This window comes from Siniperca chuatsi, linkage group LG10 (genome assembly GCF_020085105.1).
Source record: "Siniperca chuatsi isolate FFG_IHB_CAS linkage group LG10, ASM2008510v1, whole genome shotgun sequence".
In the NCBI taxonomy this organism is placed as follows: domain Eukaryota; kingdom Metazoa; phylum Chordata; class Actinopteri; order Centrarchiformes; family Sinipercidae; genus Siniperca; species Siniperca chuatsi.
This window is the reverse complement of record NC_058051.1, coordinates 22,136,455-22,153,917: the sequence shown is the minus strand read 5'-3', so window position 1 is coordinate 22,153,917 and position 17,463 is coordinate 22,136,455. Positions and strand designations below refer to the sequence as shown.

The window sequence follows — 17,463 nt, the reverse complement described above, 5'->3', positions numbered from 1 at the left end:
TGTACATATCAGATGTTGAAGCTACATGCTTGTAAAGCAGTGCTGGAAGTTTCATGGCGAATGGTTAATGAATTTGCCAAATTTGGGCATAGAGACTCGAATCTTTCATTGCGAGCCTTTCATTTGCAACCATAAAACTGCCAAGCCCTTCAAGTCGCCATAGGAGAGAGATTCAAATATCGGGGTCCTCGGAAAGACGTCAGAGCTGTGTTTTTTTTAAATTTATTTATCCAAAGCCCCAACGAGTGTTTCTTTAAGTGCGTGTGTGGAGTTTTCCTGCACCGGGTGATAGGAGGGGTGGAGAGTGACGCTGGCTGCGCTTTGGTGCTGAGCGGAGCGCTCACCTGCAGATGAGAGAGCCGGGAAACTCGGGGCAGAGCTGCGGCACACTCACGGAGCACAAGGAGGGACGTAACGAACAGTCTGACCAAGAAAGAGGGAAATCACACAATTATTGGAGAAGAATTGCGAGTCGACCCTCTCTCTGGTTCCTCGCCCAGGCAGCCCTGGCTCGCTTGCTCGCCACGATGAGAACTGACTTCGCTCTGGTCCTCACAGCAGCCCTTCTTCTTGACACATTCTGGGTGAGATGTCTCTTTTTTTTAGTACAGCTTGTGCTGTGTAGAGGAGTTGTAAGAGTACGAGACGCAGCGTATGCATGTGCAGGGTTTCAAAGCTATAGCACATAAGCTTGAATAAAGTCATGTAGTCGGATGGAGTCCAGTGTCAGTCCAGTGTGCTGCTGCAGCGACGGTCGTTATTTTCCTACAAGTAGCTACGCTAATTGGTTCCCTAATGAATTTCACTGGGAAAAATAATGAAGAAAGTAAGAGTTAACGACCTAGTATTGTCGGCTCTGATCCTCGTCAGTTTTTTCCGGATCGCTGCGGGTTCATCACTAGGCTGCGATAAGTCACAAGTTAAAATGACTGCACAATTTAATCACCCAGGGTGATCCCTTTATTCTCTATCAAACTCATTTAGTCATCTCGCTTATTTGAGCAGCACCTTCCTCTATATGGCTAGTCTGTCCAAAAAGCAACAGCCTACAATAAGTTAAACTTTAGTTATAAGGTCCTTTTCAACCTTTTCTCGTCATTTAATCAATAAAAGCTGAATTAAGTCGGCGCCGGTGGGCTACTCTTAACGGCGCACCAAGTAGCTCCGCTAAATCTTTCTCGCTGCCGCTTTTGTGACTAAAGACATTGCTCTCATATTACGTTAAAAAATTACACAAACACATTTTACTCCTGCGTTATTCCTCCCCGAGAGGAGAGGACCTAGTGCGTTATGCCTCCTCTTCATTCAGACTCCAGCCAGCCTTGGCACTGGTGTGTGTGTGTGTGTGTCCGCAGCACATTTACTCGTGCGCCTGTAGTGGCTGTAGTGGGTCAGATCGTTCAATTTAATCAACAGTGAGCACTAAATGTTTGATGCAAAGTTTTCTGCAGACCATTTGAGTAGTGGGTACACACATCTCACACACAAGCACTGCTCAGTTCCTCCTCAGTTCTGTGGACCCCTCTGCTAGTGGAAGACCCACAGTCAGGAGTGAGGAAAATTTGCTGCATTCATGCAGTGTATGCTGTGTGGCTCACTTAACCCTGAGCCCAATACTTAAAAATTGTCCTCATTTCATTATGGGCTGGTTTCTTTATGGAGCGAGTTACACAGCACGTTTTATCAGCCATCGTCTGAGTGTGTGTATTTAATCAGCAGTGTGCCTACCCAGGAGCATATAGTTGATAAACTTGTTGAATACATTTTCCGCTAACTGCTGTGCTATATGCTGCTCTTCTCCAAGGCTCTGGGCCAAAGAGAAGCAAGAAATCAATGGAATCCATGTTTATCGATGTTTTACATTGTATTCTCTTCCTTCCAGAGGAATAATGGGGAGCATGCTTCCAAAGGTCCCTGCCGAGCTGGCTTCTCACAAAGCTTCTACTCTGTGTTGATTTCAAGGGATGTACTGCAAGGCCTGGGCATACTTAAAGGTAAGACCTTTAATTGGCGAGTCAGTTCTTTTATGTTTTCTCAAGAAGATTTAGAGTGTGAGTAAAATACCTCTTCAACATATTATTATTATTATTATTATTATTATTATTATTATTATTATCATCATCACTATCTTCTTCACTATAATCTTAAGTACTATCACCGTCACACTACAACGTCTTACCCAGTTGTATGTGTGTTGCTCCAATTATACAGTGAGCCAACCAAGTTTGAGGGCCCGATAGTGCAGGAAATGGAATCGACATCCTGTGTCTAATCTGGCACTGCTCCTGCCAATGTGGGCTAATTGCAATTCTCTATTGATCCCAATGGTTTTTTCTCATAGCTAAGCTGTATTGTTTTGCTGTGGGCGCACAATAGCTCTTTTGTGGGTCGACTGTGTCTTCGGCAGCTGCACAGTATATATTTCTCACTCTCCTTAGCAGTGAGAGACCTGGCGGGGATACAGCTGTCTAGACTCTCTCTCTCGTGAGTGTGCGCGTGCACACAGACACGCACACACACAGTCGTCGTAGACTAAGGATATACAGTACAATATACAATATATTATTTTTTGGTTGTTTTCTCTCTTGTGTCTATATTTGTGTTTGTCCTTTGCTGGAGTGATATAAGTCTGGAGGAAGCTATCGGCTTGATTGTAGTGTTTCATTAACTTCAGTATATTGTTGCCTGGCTGGAAGTGGGATTGGATATGGGACATTGTCGCTGATAGTGAGCTTGCTCTCCGTGTGGTAGTGATGTCTTCAGCCCAGCAGGGGGTGTCAACACAATCACAAACAATCACAGAATGAGCCATCACGGCCGCACAGGAGCCATTTATTTCAGAGAGCATTATTTATCTGGTTTGGTTTCAGGGAGATGAAATTGTCTCTGTGTCTCCTTTCAGACATAAACTAATCTTTAGTCATCTAACAGGGTTGTTTTCAGTATTAGAAATTCAATTTACCACTACCAATAGATCCTTTAGTGTGATTTTACTGCACACTTCGTTTTTTTTTTCTAACGTAAGCCCCACAAAAGTCAGCTTCAAACATTCCTGTGTTATCAGACCAAATAAACCATGACAGACTGCACTCATAAAACATACAGACTTGTAATTAATTTAGCCTACATTATTCCCTTAAATCACATTCAAAGCATATGCTTTCATTTAACATTTATCATTTGTTTCCTCTGTATTGTTTGAAAGGATCTTGCTAAAGTAACATGTGCTCATCTTTGCCGTGACACACTCACAGCTGCAGTGTCGTCTCAATGAGAGCACAGCTGCAGTGGCCAGGCACACACACACACGCACACATACACACATCGTATGTGATTTACAGGGCTCAGGCAGTTGATTTATAGTTGGTAAGGGTGTCACTGGAGGGAGGCAGGAAGCTACTCTGGAAAGGCTTTAATAATAACATTGTTTAACCCAAAACCGTCAGATGGGAGCAGGAGTAATGACACCCACTCACGCACACCCCCACTCACGCACATACTTAGACACACACAAACAGCACACATAAACAGCATATATATATATATATATATATATATATATATATATATATATATATATATATATATATATATATATATATATATATATGCTGTTAACCACTGGGGGAATAATGGGAAGGACAAAACTAGGACCTTGGCCATGATGGGGAGGATGCCTGGGTCTAGACAGGAGGTCAGCAGGGAGGAGGAGGGTGTTATATTTCACATTTTATCATTTTGAGTCACTCTGAAGTACCAAATTGCCTAAAATGTAAAAGACTAGTGTAGTTATTGAAACCACAACAGCAAATATGGAGACAAAGCCAAGGCTAAATCTTTGCCACATTGCAATTTTTATGGTATAATCTTGGATATATTGTTCAATGTGTATGAAATAGATTTAGTTTTATTAGTGTGTTGCATTCTTGTGTAAAAAATGTGCTGCTCACTTTTTCATAATTTCTTCAGCTTCTCTATTTGTTAGTCATTTTTATTTTCAGCCTTCTCATGAGCCATTTTCAGCTTTCTGTGACTGGTTTTGATTAATCTTCCTTTAATGAGCAGTGACGCTCATTTAGATCATCATTGGGTGTCCTAGCCAACTGAGGGTTTTCATTGATAAACACAGTTTGTGCAATAAACATTTATAAGTATAAATTCTACACCCTGCATTGTTCCTACTGAGTGAATTGATTTGCTCTCTATCTGGAAAACCCCTGCCAGTTACCAAAGTTAATGGCTGAAACACATGAAAACAGGACACTGCTTAGTTTGTGCTGCTAGATTACAAAGTGGATTGTAAAGTGGACATTTAAGGTTATTTTAAAATTTGACTTGCATATCATACAGTGCTGAGTATTGATGACGTTGGGTCAGATGGTGTGTTTGTTTACATTTTAGCACCAAATAGATTGCTGTTTTAAATTCCTTCAAAAAAGCCTTTATATAAACAGGAGAGAAACAGCAGGGGTTTAAGAGGTGCAATAATGGGTTTAAGGGGTGAGAGGTCTCATTTATCGTGCGTGCGTGCGTGCGTGCATACATGTATATGTATGTACTTAATGTACATTCAGTGCTGAGGACTCCTGCTGTCTTTTATGCCTGGTTTTCATTAGAGCTATGACAGCTTCTTTAGCACTCACACACTGTAGGCACCATTAGAGGCAGAGCTCTTCCAGGCCTGGTTAACGCTACACACTGAGAGACACACACACACACACACACAACACTCACACTCAAAAAACAGCTTCCTTTGCTGTAAAATCTATATCACAAAGTTCCTGTTCAGTCAGAGTCCGTTTCAGCGGTGTAGAAAAGTACAGTCTGTTGTTAAAATGATTTGAAGGATTGATATTTAGATCAACAATAGATGCTGTCACGATGTTTGGAGTGCTTTGTGTCCCACAGACGAGAATGTATGAGTTGGGTCCTGGCCAGACTCACTCAGATAAACAGAGCCAGCTAACGTAACCTCATCCCATGTGTTCCTGCATCCCTCTGCTGATTCTGTTCCTGGTAATGAAAGCCAGGGTTGGTGGTTTCAGCTCAGTGAGCCCACTCTGCTGACCTTGGACTTTGTTTGGGTTACTAGTGGTTTTGGGCAGACCTCATTTCTGTATGTGTGCCTGTGCTTCTCTGAGTTTGTGTGTCTGTGTGTGTGTTTCATGCTCTTATATCCCAGTGGGGACTTTAACCTGAATGCACACTAACCCATGAGGACTTGTGTCACCGTGGGGACAAAAATTGAGGCCCCCACAGGTAGAGACTGCTTTTTGAGGGTTAAGACTTGGTTTTAGGGTACAGGTTACAATTAGGTTAGGGTCAGAGTTAGGGTAAGGGTTAAGGTTAGGCATTTAGTTGTGATGGTTAAGGTTAGGGTAAGGGGCTAGGAAAAGCATTATGTCAATGACTGTCCCCCAGAGGGATAGTGTAGAGAGAGAGAGAGAGAGAATTTGATAAATTCTGATGTGTGTATGTGCTTCTTTTGGATATGTCATTACCTGAGCTACAGTATATCGATGCTGACGCCCACAGTGCAGCTTCTCAGAGGGAACTGGAGATTTTCTCTGCAGTCATCACTTTGTTTTTAGAAACTCCACTGATGCCTGACTCCATTTAGAAACTTAGATCCCTCCAGTAACTCATCAGCCAGAATGAATGGCCTGAATGTCTCTATTAAGGTGATGATTTCTGTCCTTAACCCTCCTGGCCAGGCTCAGGATTGCTATAGTACTCATAAATACATTTTCTGATGCACTGTAAGCACTCTTTCTCTCAGTGTCTTTATATGCTGTCATTCAGTAGAGATTCACCATGCAGTTGATGGTATTTAAATCCATGCCTAGCCTCTCTGACCTCGATCCCTTCTTTCTCCCTTTAGTGCCACCTTCTTTCTATCATATTCATAGCATATATACAGTATATTGACTGTTGCCCACTAGGAGGATAACCAGAAACCAGGAGAAATGGATGAGAGAGCTTTGCATTCTGAATAAAACAAATTGTTCAAAGCTGTAATTTTCTCCAGGATAATATTTCCAAATATCTCTTCCAGCAGGCATCCAGAAGGCCTTGGGTGATGAGTCTCACTTGCCTTGGTTGGTGAGCTTTCCTGTGAGGCTTTAGGTGATATTTTAAAATCCAATAGCCGGGCTGTTACTTTGCTGTAGGCTTTGTATTCTGAACATCATTTTGCAACTTGAAGTTGATATACAGTAAGTATCAATTTCATCCCCAGTTTAACGCACATAACTATTTTCATATAATGGCTCAAAATCACAAATAACCTTACAGGATCCTCTGCCAGAGATATTGCACATCAGCAGAGAATGCTGCTGATGTGGGGACAGTTAGTTAGTTAGTTAACTTCGAAGGAGTGACTCACAGGAGCCTGAATAAAAGATGCCATTTCTTTTCACACACTCACACACACGGACAATACATCAGTTTTCTCTTTCCCTTCACCCTCAAACAGAATTAGATTGTTTTGATTTCCTGTTTACCTTTTGCCCCAAATCTCATGATACACAGTCTGCAGTGTTATCTGGGTCGATAGCAGACAGGCGTCCTCATGGAGATTAGACATTGTTGGAATATAGCCTTCTTTGTTTCTTTCTGTGTCTGCCTAAATCACTCTCATTGTTTTCTCTCATTATTAGTTTTGGATCCTGCTGTCTTACTTTATTCTAATCTTTTGCAAAGTCCTATCTCTCTTTGATTCTCTCTTTTCTTTCTTTTGAATCATTCATGTTTTTGTCTCTGCAACCCCCTCCCATATAACAATCTAATCTCTGTTATAATGCAAAATAAAAACACAAATCCTTATTCTCTCTCTGCCATCTGTTTTAAATATTACATGGTTTATGGCTAATTTTTGTGGATATTCAGTCTCGCAGGCGCAGACACATCCGTTTTACATGGTTATTAATTACAGAAATGCATGAGGCTGACATTTGTTGGATTTCTTGTGAAGTGGTGAAGACACTACAGACATACTGAGGTTCTGGTTTATGCTCTTCAGGCCAAAGGCTAATCTGACCTCAGGGAGCTCTTACAAATAGCCAGTTGACACATATTTATTTAACGTGTAACCTCAGGCCTGATGTATGTGTCCAATAGTTTTAAAGAGTTGTGTGTGGATTTTCCAGAGAGGCTCATATAGATGATTTAACCACATGGGTGAGCGTTTCTTTCCCTGTTAAGGTCTAGACATGAGTGGTTGAGAGATGGAGGGGGGGGGGCAGACGTTACACCTTCCTTTTGATTAATACTGTTAGGCTTGGGAACCTGTGCTGTGTAACAGTTATGTGCTTTTGTGTGCTTTGTGTGTGCGTTTTGTGGTTGAATGTGCTGTGTGCACTGAGGTAGTTGTCCGGCACTCTGTGCATAGCTGGTATCTTCCAGGTTTCTTCAAGCTGGTCATTAGAAAGGCAAACAGGAGAGAATGAGAAAAGAAAGAAAGCAGGTGGAGGCCATTATTTTTTAATGAGATTTTTGACATCTTCTCCCTTTGTTTTGAAAGGAGGGACAAAGGAGACAGGGAGGGAGGGAAGAGGAGAGTGGATGAACAAATGTGGGAGACTTCCTGCAGATTGAGTTACTCTGCGGTGTGTGTGAACTCTGCATCCTTGTCATCTGCTTGGTACATTAAGAGACCTCCTGCCTTGGTATGATGGGCCTTCTGGGGTCCTACAGGACCAAGGTTATGGCACTCCTGAAGACATTAAACCCGTTTAAATACTTTGCTTGGACTCCAGCTCTTTAATGCACAGATGGTGTGTATGGGCTGTGAAGGCTGTAAGATGACAAGGGGACAATACTAGCTCTCTCTCTCTCTCTCTCTCTCTCTCTCACACACACACGCACACACAGACATGCACATTTTGTCTGGGGTTAGGAGGGATTCTTTTCATTGGTGGTGTCAGATTAAGACTCCACAGCGGCTGTTGTAAGGTGTCCCTGCTGTCTTTGGTAAAATAGTTTGTCATGAGGAGCAAGAGCGATGCAACAGCACTCCCAGGGCTGTTCTTTTGCTGGGATGTGGTGGACAGGGATTACACCAGCAGGATAACGATAAGCCTACAAGGCTGTTTTCTCTTTGCTCGAGAGTCACACTGACCATGTCCTTCAGCTAGGCTACTGTCAGAGGGACGGTGAAATAGAGGGTGCAGTGGAGGGTGAGAGACACTTTCCTCTCAACAGGGTAGAGTAGAAAGTATAAGATAAGGCTCTGTACCCTAAAGCAGCTAGCACATTATCATATATTGTGCTGCTCACTGTTATTTCACATTCACACACACACACACACACACACACACACACACACAAAGAAACACAAAAACCCATTATGGCAGTCTAAAACAAATGGGTTCCAGATTTCCCCTCCCGCGCCCACCACTCTAGTGCAGCTTTGGCCTGGGCCCAAACACTGTGGTGTCCTCTTCCTGCCCACTCACTCCTTACTCCTCCACTTCCTCCACTGTTTGTCTATGGCAGCATTTAATTATAGCCTAATTGATTAAGTTAGAAATGAAGCCACTGTGAAGGCAACCAATAAAGTGATGATTCAGCTATCAAGGCTCCATCATCATTTATTTTGTTGTTGTGCTGTGATGAAGACAGGCAGTAGTAGTGGAAGAGACATGGGATTTTGCCTTTGAAGTTTTTTTGTCTTGCTATTTCAATTTTCAATTTCTGTTACCATTTAAGCACTGAGCAAATTAAAAATGCATGAGCTCAGTTTGGATAAGTCTCCTCTTCTCCTCAAAAATCTTTAACTCCAGTTTCTGGAAACAAAACATGATTAAATAGAAGTGGACTAAAAGCTCATTTACAGCCATGTTATGAAAACTCATAGCAATGATATAAAAAATTATATGAAAAATGGTTCAGCGTTCTCACCTCTAACCCAGTCCTCAATTATCTCTTCACCCTGCCAAGTTTCCCCAAACTAAGATGAGATCGTTATTGTTAATTAAAGAGACTTCTGTCCATTTCTCACAGTTTTCTAATCAACCTGCAGAAGTGTATGATCTCTCTGAGAATGTGGGCAGGACAAATCCAAGAGCATTACAGCCTCATATGCTATTCCTTTTGCTTGAAGATCCCTCGTCTTTGTTAAGGGAGGATGAAACGAAGGATGGAAGCCCTCAGAAGACATGGCTGTCTGGTAATCACTAATTGTGTCCTGAACTCCCTGTGAATGTTGCCCATTAAGTTCTTAAGTTCAGCACACAGCCGAATCATCGCCTCTGAACAAGGAAGCCGTGCGGGGACACAGGGGACAGAGGGAGAAAAGGATAGAGGAGTCGGGGGTCGACAAACAGAGTGCCTGTAATGTTAATTAATCAGAAGACAATGATGAGTCCCATAGTGTCTGGGCCTACGTTATTCAACAGGCTAAAAGCTAATAAGGGGCTAACAAAGGCACTTCCAGAAGAGCTCTGGTCTTTGCAAACAGTGTCTGATGATTCATGTCAAGATAGATGTTGGCTTTTTTTGGCAGACTTTACTGATTTCCCCCAAATGGGGAATCCTTATATCTCCCTGTGGTTTGGGGCAGAGTTAGCTGGCTAGTTAGGCCCTTTGAGGTTGTGGCTGAATGTTAAATTGTTAGCTATTTTTCCAATTAAGAAATTGATCTTTTAAATTTATGAAATTTCAGAAAATGTTGAACATTTAACATCACAAGTATTGTGACTGATGTCTTCAAATAACCAAAAACTAAAGATATTAAATGTATAAACAATATAAATATAAAACAGATAGCAGCATCAAATCCTCACATTTTAGAAGCTTGATTCAGTAAATAATGTACTTGATATTTGAATCAAAAGATGAATTAGTGTCCATTAATTTTCTGTTGATCGACTAATTGTTAATTGACCAGTCATTTCAACGCTACGTGTCCTTATTTGAGAAATATGATATTGTTTAATGTAATTTATCAACCACTGTGTTTTTTGTTAAGTGTCATTGCAGTGGAGAAATGAGCAACTGTTCACATGATCAGAGTACACTGTGCTCTGATCCCATCATTTTAATTTCAATAAATCAATTTTAATTTAACCCATCATTCAATACTTAAAAAAGTTTTTGATATTGATGCAAATAATTAAAAGGTTACTATGTGTGAGTGTGTTTGTTTCAGAACATGCATCTACGTGGGCATCCATATATTTTCATATGTGTGTAATATTGCAAAGCATGCTGGTACATGGTCAACTCAAATTAGCGCCCCGTGGTTGTATGCCTCTGCCAACCAGTCAAGTTGCAGTTTACATCCATGTCTGTCCAGACTCATATAATATATGTAGTGAATACTTGGAAGGAATTGAATAAAGGGTATAAAGTGTATTTTTTGGCTAAATGAAAGTTACTATATTGATGATACATATGTATGATTCCAGTGAATATATATTGTTGAACTGATTAATGAAGGATTATCATAGATGTATTTGCTAAACAGCTAAACATGTACTTGATTACTATGTAAAGATGGATTCATGTAGAGTATACACAAAATGCGGTGCTTTTGTTTTCTCCTTGTATTTTAGATGCAAAGATTCTCTATGAGCTGTAGGTGAAACTCACTCAATCACAGGATCACTCCAATACGTTGTTTGCAGTCATGTGATTCCAGTGACGCTCGAATGAGGCAGGAAGTGAAAGGCAGAATGGACGAGATGGACGAAAGCCCGTACTGTGCTAGTTATTGTTTACTCATTGTGATGTCCCAGTCAACATGTGCATGAAAACTGGAATCGCCCAATTCATTCTTCAGTTATGGCAAAAAAACTATTTAGAGGTCACAATGACCTGTTGAGCTTTGCGTCAAAAGTGTCAACTATTCAGTGTCCGACCAACTGTGAAATATGGTCACAATCTCCCCTTCTGTTCCTGAGTTATGGTGTTGAATAATGGCCAAAAAAGTGTTTTTCTAGGACATTATGTCATAGTAAAGTTGACCTTCGGGTAAAAAATGTCATCACTTCATTGTTGTATCCCATCAAACATCTGTGTACAATTTTGTCATAATTACCACATCAGTTCTTGAGTAATGGCCAAAAGAAATCACATATTTTAAGTGTGAAACTCAGTGGTGTACCTCTTTTACAATATTTAAAAAATCGTCATAGACAGATTATTGTAGCTGTGGCAACGGTTGTCATGGAGTGTTAATAACTTGCACATACTACATTACTCAGTTAACATTTGCACTCCATTGAGCAATGAATACATGCATTTATTAATTAATGATGACATTTAGGGTTACAATGCAATTTACAGTGCAGACATTGCATATATAGTACTGTGCTGTAAAAAAATCTTTTCCACTTTGGTGTCTAAAAAGTTCAGTTATTTTGTGCCAAACACTTTATTAGCAGGATACAGATTTTTTACAATCCAAGTGTAAACAGTAATTTGTTGTTGCATTTAACTACGTGCCTTGACGTTTGCAGGGCTTACTTCTTCTAAGAACCTGAAGAATCAAATCAAATATTCATAACATAACCTGTTGTTCATTTCAATATGAAGGCTACATACTTACTCCAAAAATACAGTGGATGACTGCTGTGGAGAACTGTAATTATCCTTTTGCTGATATTCTATACAACTCTGAGCCAGGCGCTGAATGCTGATGATTGGTATGTGACACTGCAGCATTTCTCTGTCTGTAAAGCTAAAAAGGCCTTGTATTACTATTGGTCAAACTCTATGACTAAATGTAGGCTAGAGAGCCAGCCGTTTCAGGCCTTGGGACCAACATGCTTTTAAAAGCACACTGGCCAGAATCTCTTTCTTCTCCCTCTCCCTATCAGTCTATTGTCTTTTTCAGCACATCAGAGGAAGAGGCAAAGAGTGAGGGTAATAAAAGGCCCTGCTTTTCTCCTCTGGGCCTGGGAGAATGTAGAGAAGCAGATAAGTTGTCTAGCTCTGAATCTGAGAATGATCAAAAACAAAGTGAATCCTGTGGCCGCCAAGGGAACAAGCTCCTGTGAGGGAGCCAGGGAAAGAAGTGGGAGGGAGGAGAGACAGAGGAGGAGGAGGCCTAGAGGAGAAGTCACACTCAGAAGAGAAGACAGTGTTTGCTCATCTCTGGGGTAGAAAGGGATGAGGAGCTGTAGACAGGTTGGCAAGCTGGCAAATGGGCTACTTTCTCTGCTCTGAGCTAGGACTTGGATGAACAGAAAGATGGGTTCACTCTGTACCATTCAATGGTTTATGAACTATGTAGCAGAGTGTCGGTGGTCTTGCATGATGATTGGCATATTGTTGGCCTCAGTGTACGGTGGAGATAATGAATGTTTTATTGCCCTCCTGTGAACAAGGCTTTAGGAAAGGTTAGTTACACACAATTAAATATCACACATGCATGGGCTTTTATATATGCACACACACACAAGCATGCAAACACATTGTTTCCTGTCCTTAAAGGCAGGAGGCAAGGCCCTGGTCTGAGGGGTGATTATCCTAAACACAGAAATGAAAGGATTACAAAGTGGTGGTGTAATCCAGCTGTCAATCACATCTCATTAGCAAACATAGGTTTCAGAACCAGTGAAAGGTAGAGAGGGAGAAGAGTGGGCAGGGAGTGGTTAAGGGGGAATAGGCGAGGGATAGAAATAGTGGGAGGGGAGAGAAACTAAGTAAGGGAGGAGTGACGAGGATATAAGAGAGTGGGAGGAAGAGGAAACCAAAGAAAGGAAGGGAGGAGGAGTAGAGGTAACAGCCTCACTATTCTGCTCAGGGGGCTCTGCGGAGAGTTTTTATTTAGCTTTCATCTGCCTTGCCTCTCCTCCTTTACCTCTCTCTGCTTCCCCACCACAGCAGCACTAACAAAAGCAGATGCAGGGAGCACTAACCATGTCAGTCACGTCTCAACCCCACAGTTCTGCTTGTAATTCCCCGATTAATTAAGAACAGTGATTTGTTAATTTAATTGTAGGTGTTGGGTCGTTTTTTTTCAATCCCTTCTCTCTTGCTTTCTTCTGCCGCTTGCTCCCTCTCATCCTCTTGGCAGGCTAATTTGCCCTGTAGCTTTGAGGAGGGGAAATGAAAGGTATCGCAGAGGAAGCCTTCAGATGGTTTATTAAGAATTGATTTGCCACGGTGGCAGAGAGACAGACTGTAGGGAGATACACACTGACGTGCCTCCCAGGCAGACACCCCCGGGTTGTGGGGGAGAAAGAGAGAGGGCATGGGAGCAAAAAGAGATTGTTATGATATTGTTTGGGTGTTTTCACTGAGTGTGTTTCAGAACCACTGCTGACCGACCAACACCACCTAACAAAATCTGGATCCACTTAAGTCTCAGCAGTGTTGATCCTTGCCTTCCACATTCCACGTTGCTCTTTCAAAACTGAAAACACGAGGTGACTGTGCGTTTGCTGCACTGGGTCCCAGGCTGTGGAAGTCCTCCTGGGAAGTCAGGTCAGCAAACTCTCTTGGGTGTTTTAAGTCACAGCTGAAGACCTATCTCTTATCTAAGTGTTTTTGTGCTTGAGTCATGTGCACTATTTTGATTTGTGTTTTGTTCTTTAACCTTTTATCCTTTTGTAAAGCTCTTTGTAACCTAGGTTTTGAAAGGTGCTATATAAATAAAACTTTACTTACTTACTTACTTATATGATAAAGTAGTTGTAGCCGATATGCAGTGCCCAGTGGTTATATGAAAAGGCACTCTGTACAAAAAAATCAGTCAGCACACCCCGCTGTGAAAGATTTGATTTGTGTTGTTTATAAATGCATATGCTTTAGATGGCTGTGGCAGGGGTAATCTGGACAAAATGACAAGCCTTGCACAGCACCCAGCTAATATTTAACTGTCGCATCAGAACCAAGTTCTTTAATGAATTTACATTAGCATAGTCTGTCTGTTCCAAAAGACAGGCCCGGCCACCTTTCCCACTGTGCGTTGGCTGCAGTGCTGTCACATCGTCCTGCTCATGAGCAGACGCACACTGGACAGCATGGGAGGCAAGCGATAGATGACAGATCAGAGGCATTACAGCTTCAAAGCTCGGGAGAGAACAGAGAAACAGAATCCCCCCCAGCAAGGAGAGATGGCTGAGGAGGCAGTGCATCTTATCTTTAGTGGCTCATCTCCCCACGTCCACACAGAAGTCCCTGCCCCTTCATTTACAGCTGGTCAGACACCAGAGCCATGAAAGCGTATTGACTCTCCGGTCAGGTTTTTCATCCCTGCATGTTTCTTAAGTCAGGTGAGGTTGTTGATTCTATTTCTCTATTCTCCAATCTTCACAAGTTGATTGGCCACTGCTGCGTTCCATTTCCTCTCATCACAGAAGCATGGCATTTCTCATTATCCCTTCCCCTAATTTATGCACAAATTATTCATAGTTTGGTAAATCACAAAGTTTAGCGACAGCAATTTGACAGTTCCTGTTGTGTTTTAAGAAAATAGGTGTGGAATCAGGGATGTGTTCTTTGTTTATTTCTTTACACATCACAGTGTGTGCGTATGTCTTTTTGTGTGCAAATGGGTGCAAGTACACGTGTGTAAAAACGGAGGCGCTGATTGGTGAATATTGAGCTTGAGAAAGTTTGTTTTCTCTTCCTCCGAATGAGATGAACAGAAGAAAATGAAATAGAAAAGCAGAATAAAGACACTCAGTGGGACAGTGATAAAAGACTTGGCTTCATCATGCTACACCACCTCACAACAACAGCATTGTTGGTATCTATGATGAAAAGGATTTATGGAACAGAAGCAGAGCGTAATAACACCATCTCAGCTATGTGACAGGCAACATGTATGAGCTTGAATTTGCTGCCACTCAGAGAGGCTTTATATAGCGTTTTGCTGTCTGATGCTAGCTTTGACTATAAAGTATTCGTGGTTGACATGATGCAGTAGAATGACTCTAAGTAAATAGGCATCTTAGGAGTTTGGTTTCCACCCGGCAACTGGCAACATTTTGGGGGAGAAGTTTGAATAGCTGTGGTCTTCTACCTTTACTGTAATCTCATCTCTGTCCAGAAAAGCCCTAGAGGAGGTCTTTGTCTTCTCAGAGGAGGGTGTGTGGAAATGCTGAGTCGGCTATGATACCCACTGGACAGAGAAAATAGAGACAAATGATACTGCATTAAAGGGCACAACTCTGTTCTGTTATAGCGGGGGTAGAATATTCTTCGTAGACACCTGCTCCTTCTTATAAGGAAGAAGTGGAAACATCTTTAATCCATTTGATCCATATTTCCATTCAAGCAGAGGAGAGGCTATGGCACTCTAAATGGAACTGTGCCATGGAGAAAAAGACATTTATCTTAAGCACGCACACATTTGCATACACATGATTGCTGCAGTGTGCATTGCAGCACCACTTTACAATTTAGAGATTTATGGTGCGAGCCATTACACAGAAAACAATTCATAAAGTTAAATATGATGTCAAATCAAATTCATCAAATCAAATATTTTCAGCGTTGTTTATCTCATGTCAATAGCCCGCTGCAAGTTTTACTAGGCATGATCTTGCTTGCGTGTGTTGCTTTTGTATGTCAACATAGAAGTGATTTGTCCTGCAGATGCAGACTAATGAATGAAGCGTCCTGCTCGTGGGCTGATATTAGCCTGGGTAGCAGTTCCTTTGATGTGATTAGCTCCATGCACTCTCTTGACAAATTGGGCTGTCCTTTTCTCACAGCTGAAGCACTAATCTATGCCAAAAAACAAAGAAACTCCTTCAGCTTAACATAACATGTAGCTCTATATGTGTGTATGTCTGTGTGTGTGTGAATGTGTTTAAGATAGATTGACCAAGACAGACAGATAGAATTAAGTTAATAGTTAAAACAAGAGTCCACAGCACAGCCACAGTAGAGGCTCTCTGAGGTTGTACTTGCTTTAGGTACAGCGGCGCTTTGTTCTAAATGCTAGCATCAAAATGCTAACATGCTCACAATGACAATGCTAACATGCTGATGTTTAGCAGGTATGTTTCCTATTAAACCACCATTATCACCAAGCTAGATTGAATCTTACGAAGAAAGATTTGTCTGGAAAACATCCATTAATAATTGATGCAGCCTAGCAGCAGCAGCCATGCCAATGAGCAAGCTTTGGGGATTGGTTTAGATGATGACAACAATTTTAACTGAGCGTTGACCCCCCACCTTGCTGTTTTTCCACTTTAAAAAGTTGAAGCAAAACCCAAGGATGGCGCAGCAAGTTGGGCATTTGTCCAGTCAGGTGCAGGAAGTTTTCACGTTGATGTTTCTGTGAAGGAAAGCACCTGTCAGTCATCTGTAGCTAGGATAAAGTCTGACCTTTTTCCCTACTGAGTAATATTGGCAGCGCCCCTAAACCATGCCAATGCCTAAGCCACAATGAGCAAAGCAAAACTTGTGGACTGTTTGGCTATCAACAACTGCCCAGCTGGATGGCAATTAACAATATTGATGGAATGAATCTATGAAGGATTGTCCTCGGCTCCCCATCAGTTTTGCCAGCATCCCTCTCTACCCAGTAACAGAGTTGGCCCTTTTTACCAACTGGTTCAGCCAGTGTGAGTGTGGCCTCTTGAACTGATATTGTGACTGTTCTTTGTCCAGTCCTTGTTGCATCCAAATACTTGGATCACCTTCATATTCTATCCTAAAATGGTGACAGGAGTCTCTGTCCTGTTGGAAATCCACCATCAGGTCCTGATGGTGTGTGTGTGTGTGTGTGTGTGTGTGTCTCAGCTTTTGAATATGAACATGTGCAAGCATGCTTTATTTCCTAACCACTGAATGTTTGGACAGAGAACACCACAGCGCTCAGGAAATTCAGAACAGCACTCATAGCAAATTATTTTCTTCTTCATCTGTTTGCAGTGAGATTTATCTTGGAAATGAACACATAAAACATCTAGCCCCATCCCTCTAGCAGCTTTAGTGAGATTTTCTAAATATTTAACTTTAATTTAGATACCAGTGCTCAGAGGTAATTGTATTGGAGGACTTACTCTGAAACTTTTTGAATAATGGAAGTCCATCAGTTCAGCCACTTAAGATAGCATTTAATGAATTAAGCAGGCCCTGGATGGGTGACCTGAGGTGGAAGACAAAGAGGTTGTATATATTACACCTATCTGATGGGACGTCTGCACATTAAGCATAAAGTATTCTCATGTCATCATCAGGGGGAAAGGGATTTGCTTATCTTGGACTTGGAGGAAAGGGCTCCTTTTCTCTTTGTCACCTATTACCTGGCCACAGAGGCCCTGGAATTAAAATGTGCATTTGAACATTCAGAAAAGTAAAGATGTGTTTACAACATTGGGCCTTGTGTAGTGACATTATGATATTATGGATTGCTAATGGTTGTTGCAGAGATGAAAAAATGCTGATACCCACACCAGGATCAACACGTCAGACTCTAAGCAGCATCACACCCCTCTCACTAATCCTTCTGTCCCCTTTAGTTTGCTCCAACTCCACCCTCCTCAGCCTGTA

At 41.7% G+C, this 17,463-nt stretch overlaps 1 protein-coding gene across 8 annotated transcripts in view; it reads left to right on the top strand.

Moving 5' to 3' along the window:
- Nucleotides 1-17,463, top strand: part of LOC122883587 (cadherin-4-like) — a 338,624-nt gene that overhangs the window by 92,127 nt on the left and 229,034 nt on the right. For 5 of the 8 annotated variants that reach the window (XM_044212507.1, XM_044212506.1, XM_044212505.1 and 2 more), the window contains one exon: nucleotides 1,883-1,994. In XM_044212507.1, the coding sequence (XP_044068442.1) occupies nucleotides 1,883-1,994 (112 nt within the window). Of the gene's footprint in view, nucleotides 1-28; nucleotides 585-1,882; nucleotides 1,995-17,463 lie in introns of those variants that run through there. The other 3 variants (XM_044212511.1, XM_044212503.1, XM_044212502.1) reach the window with 3 other exon arrangements.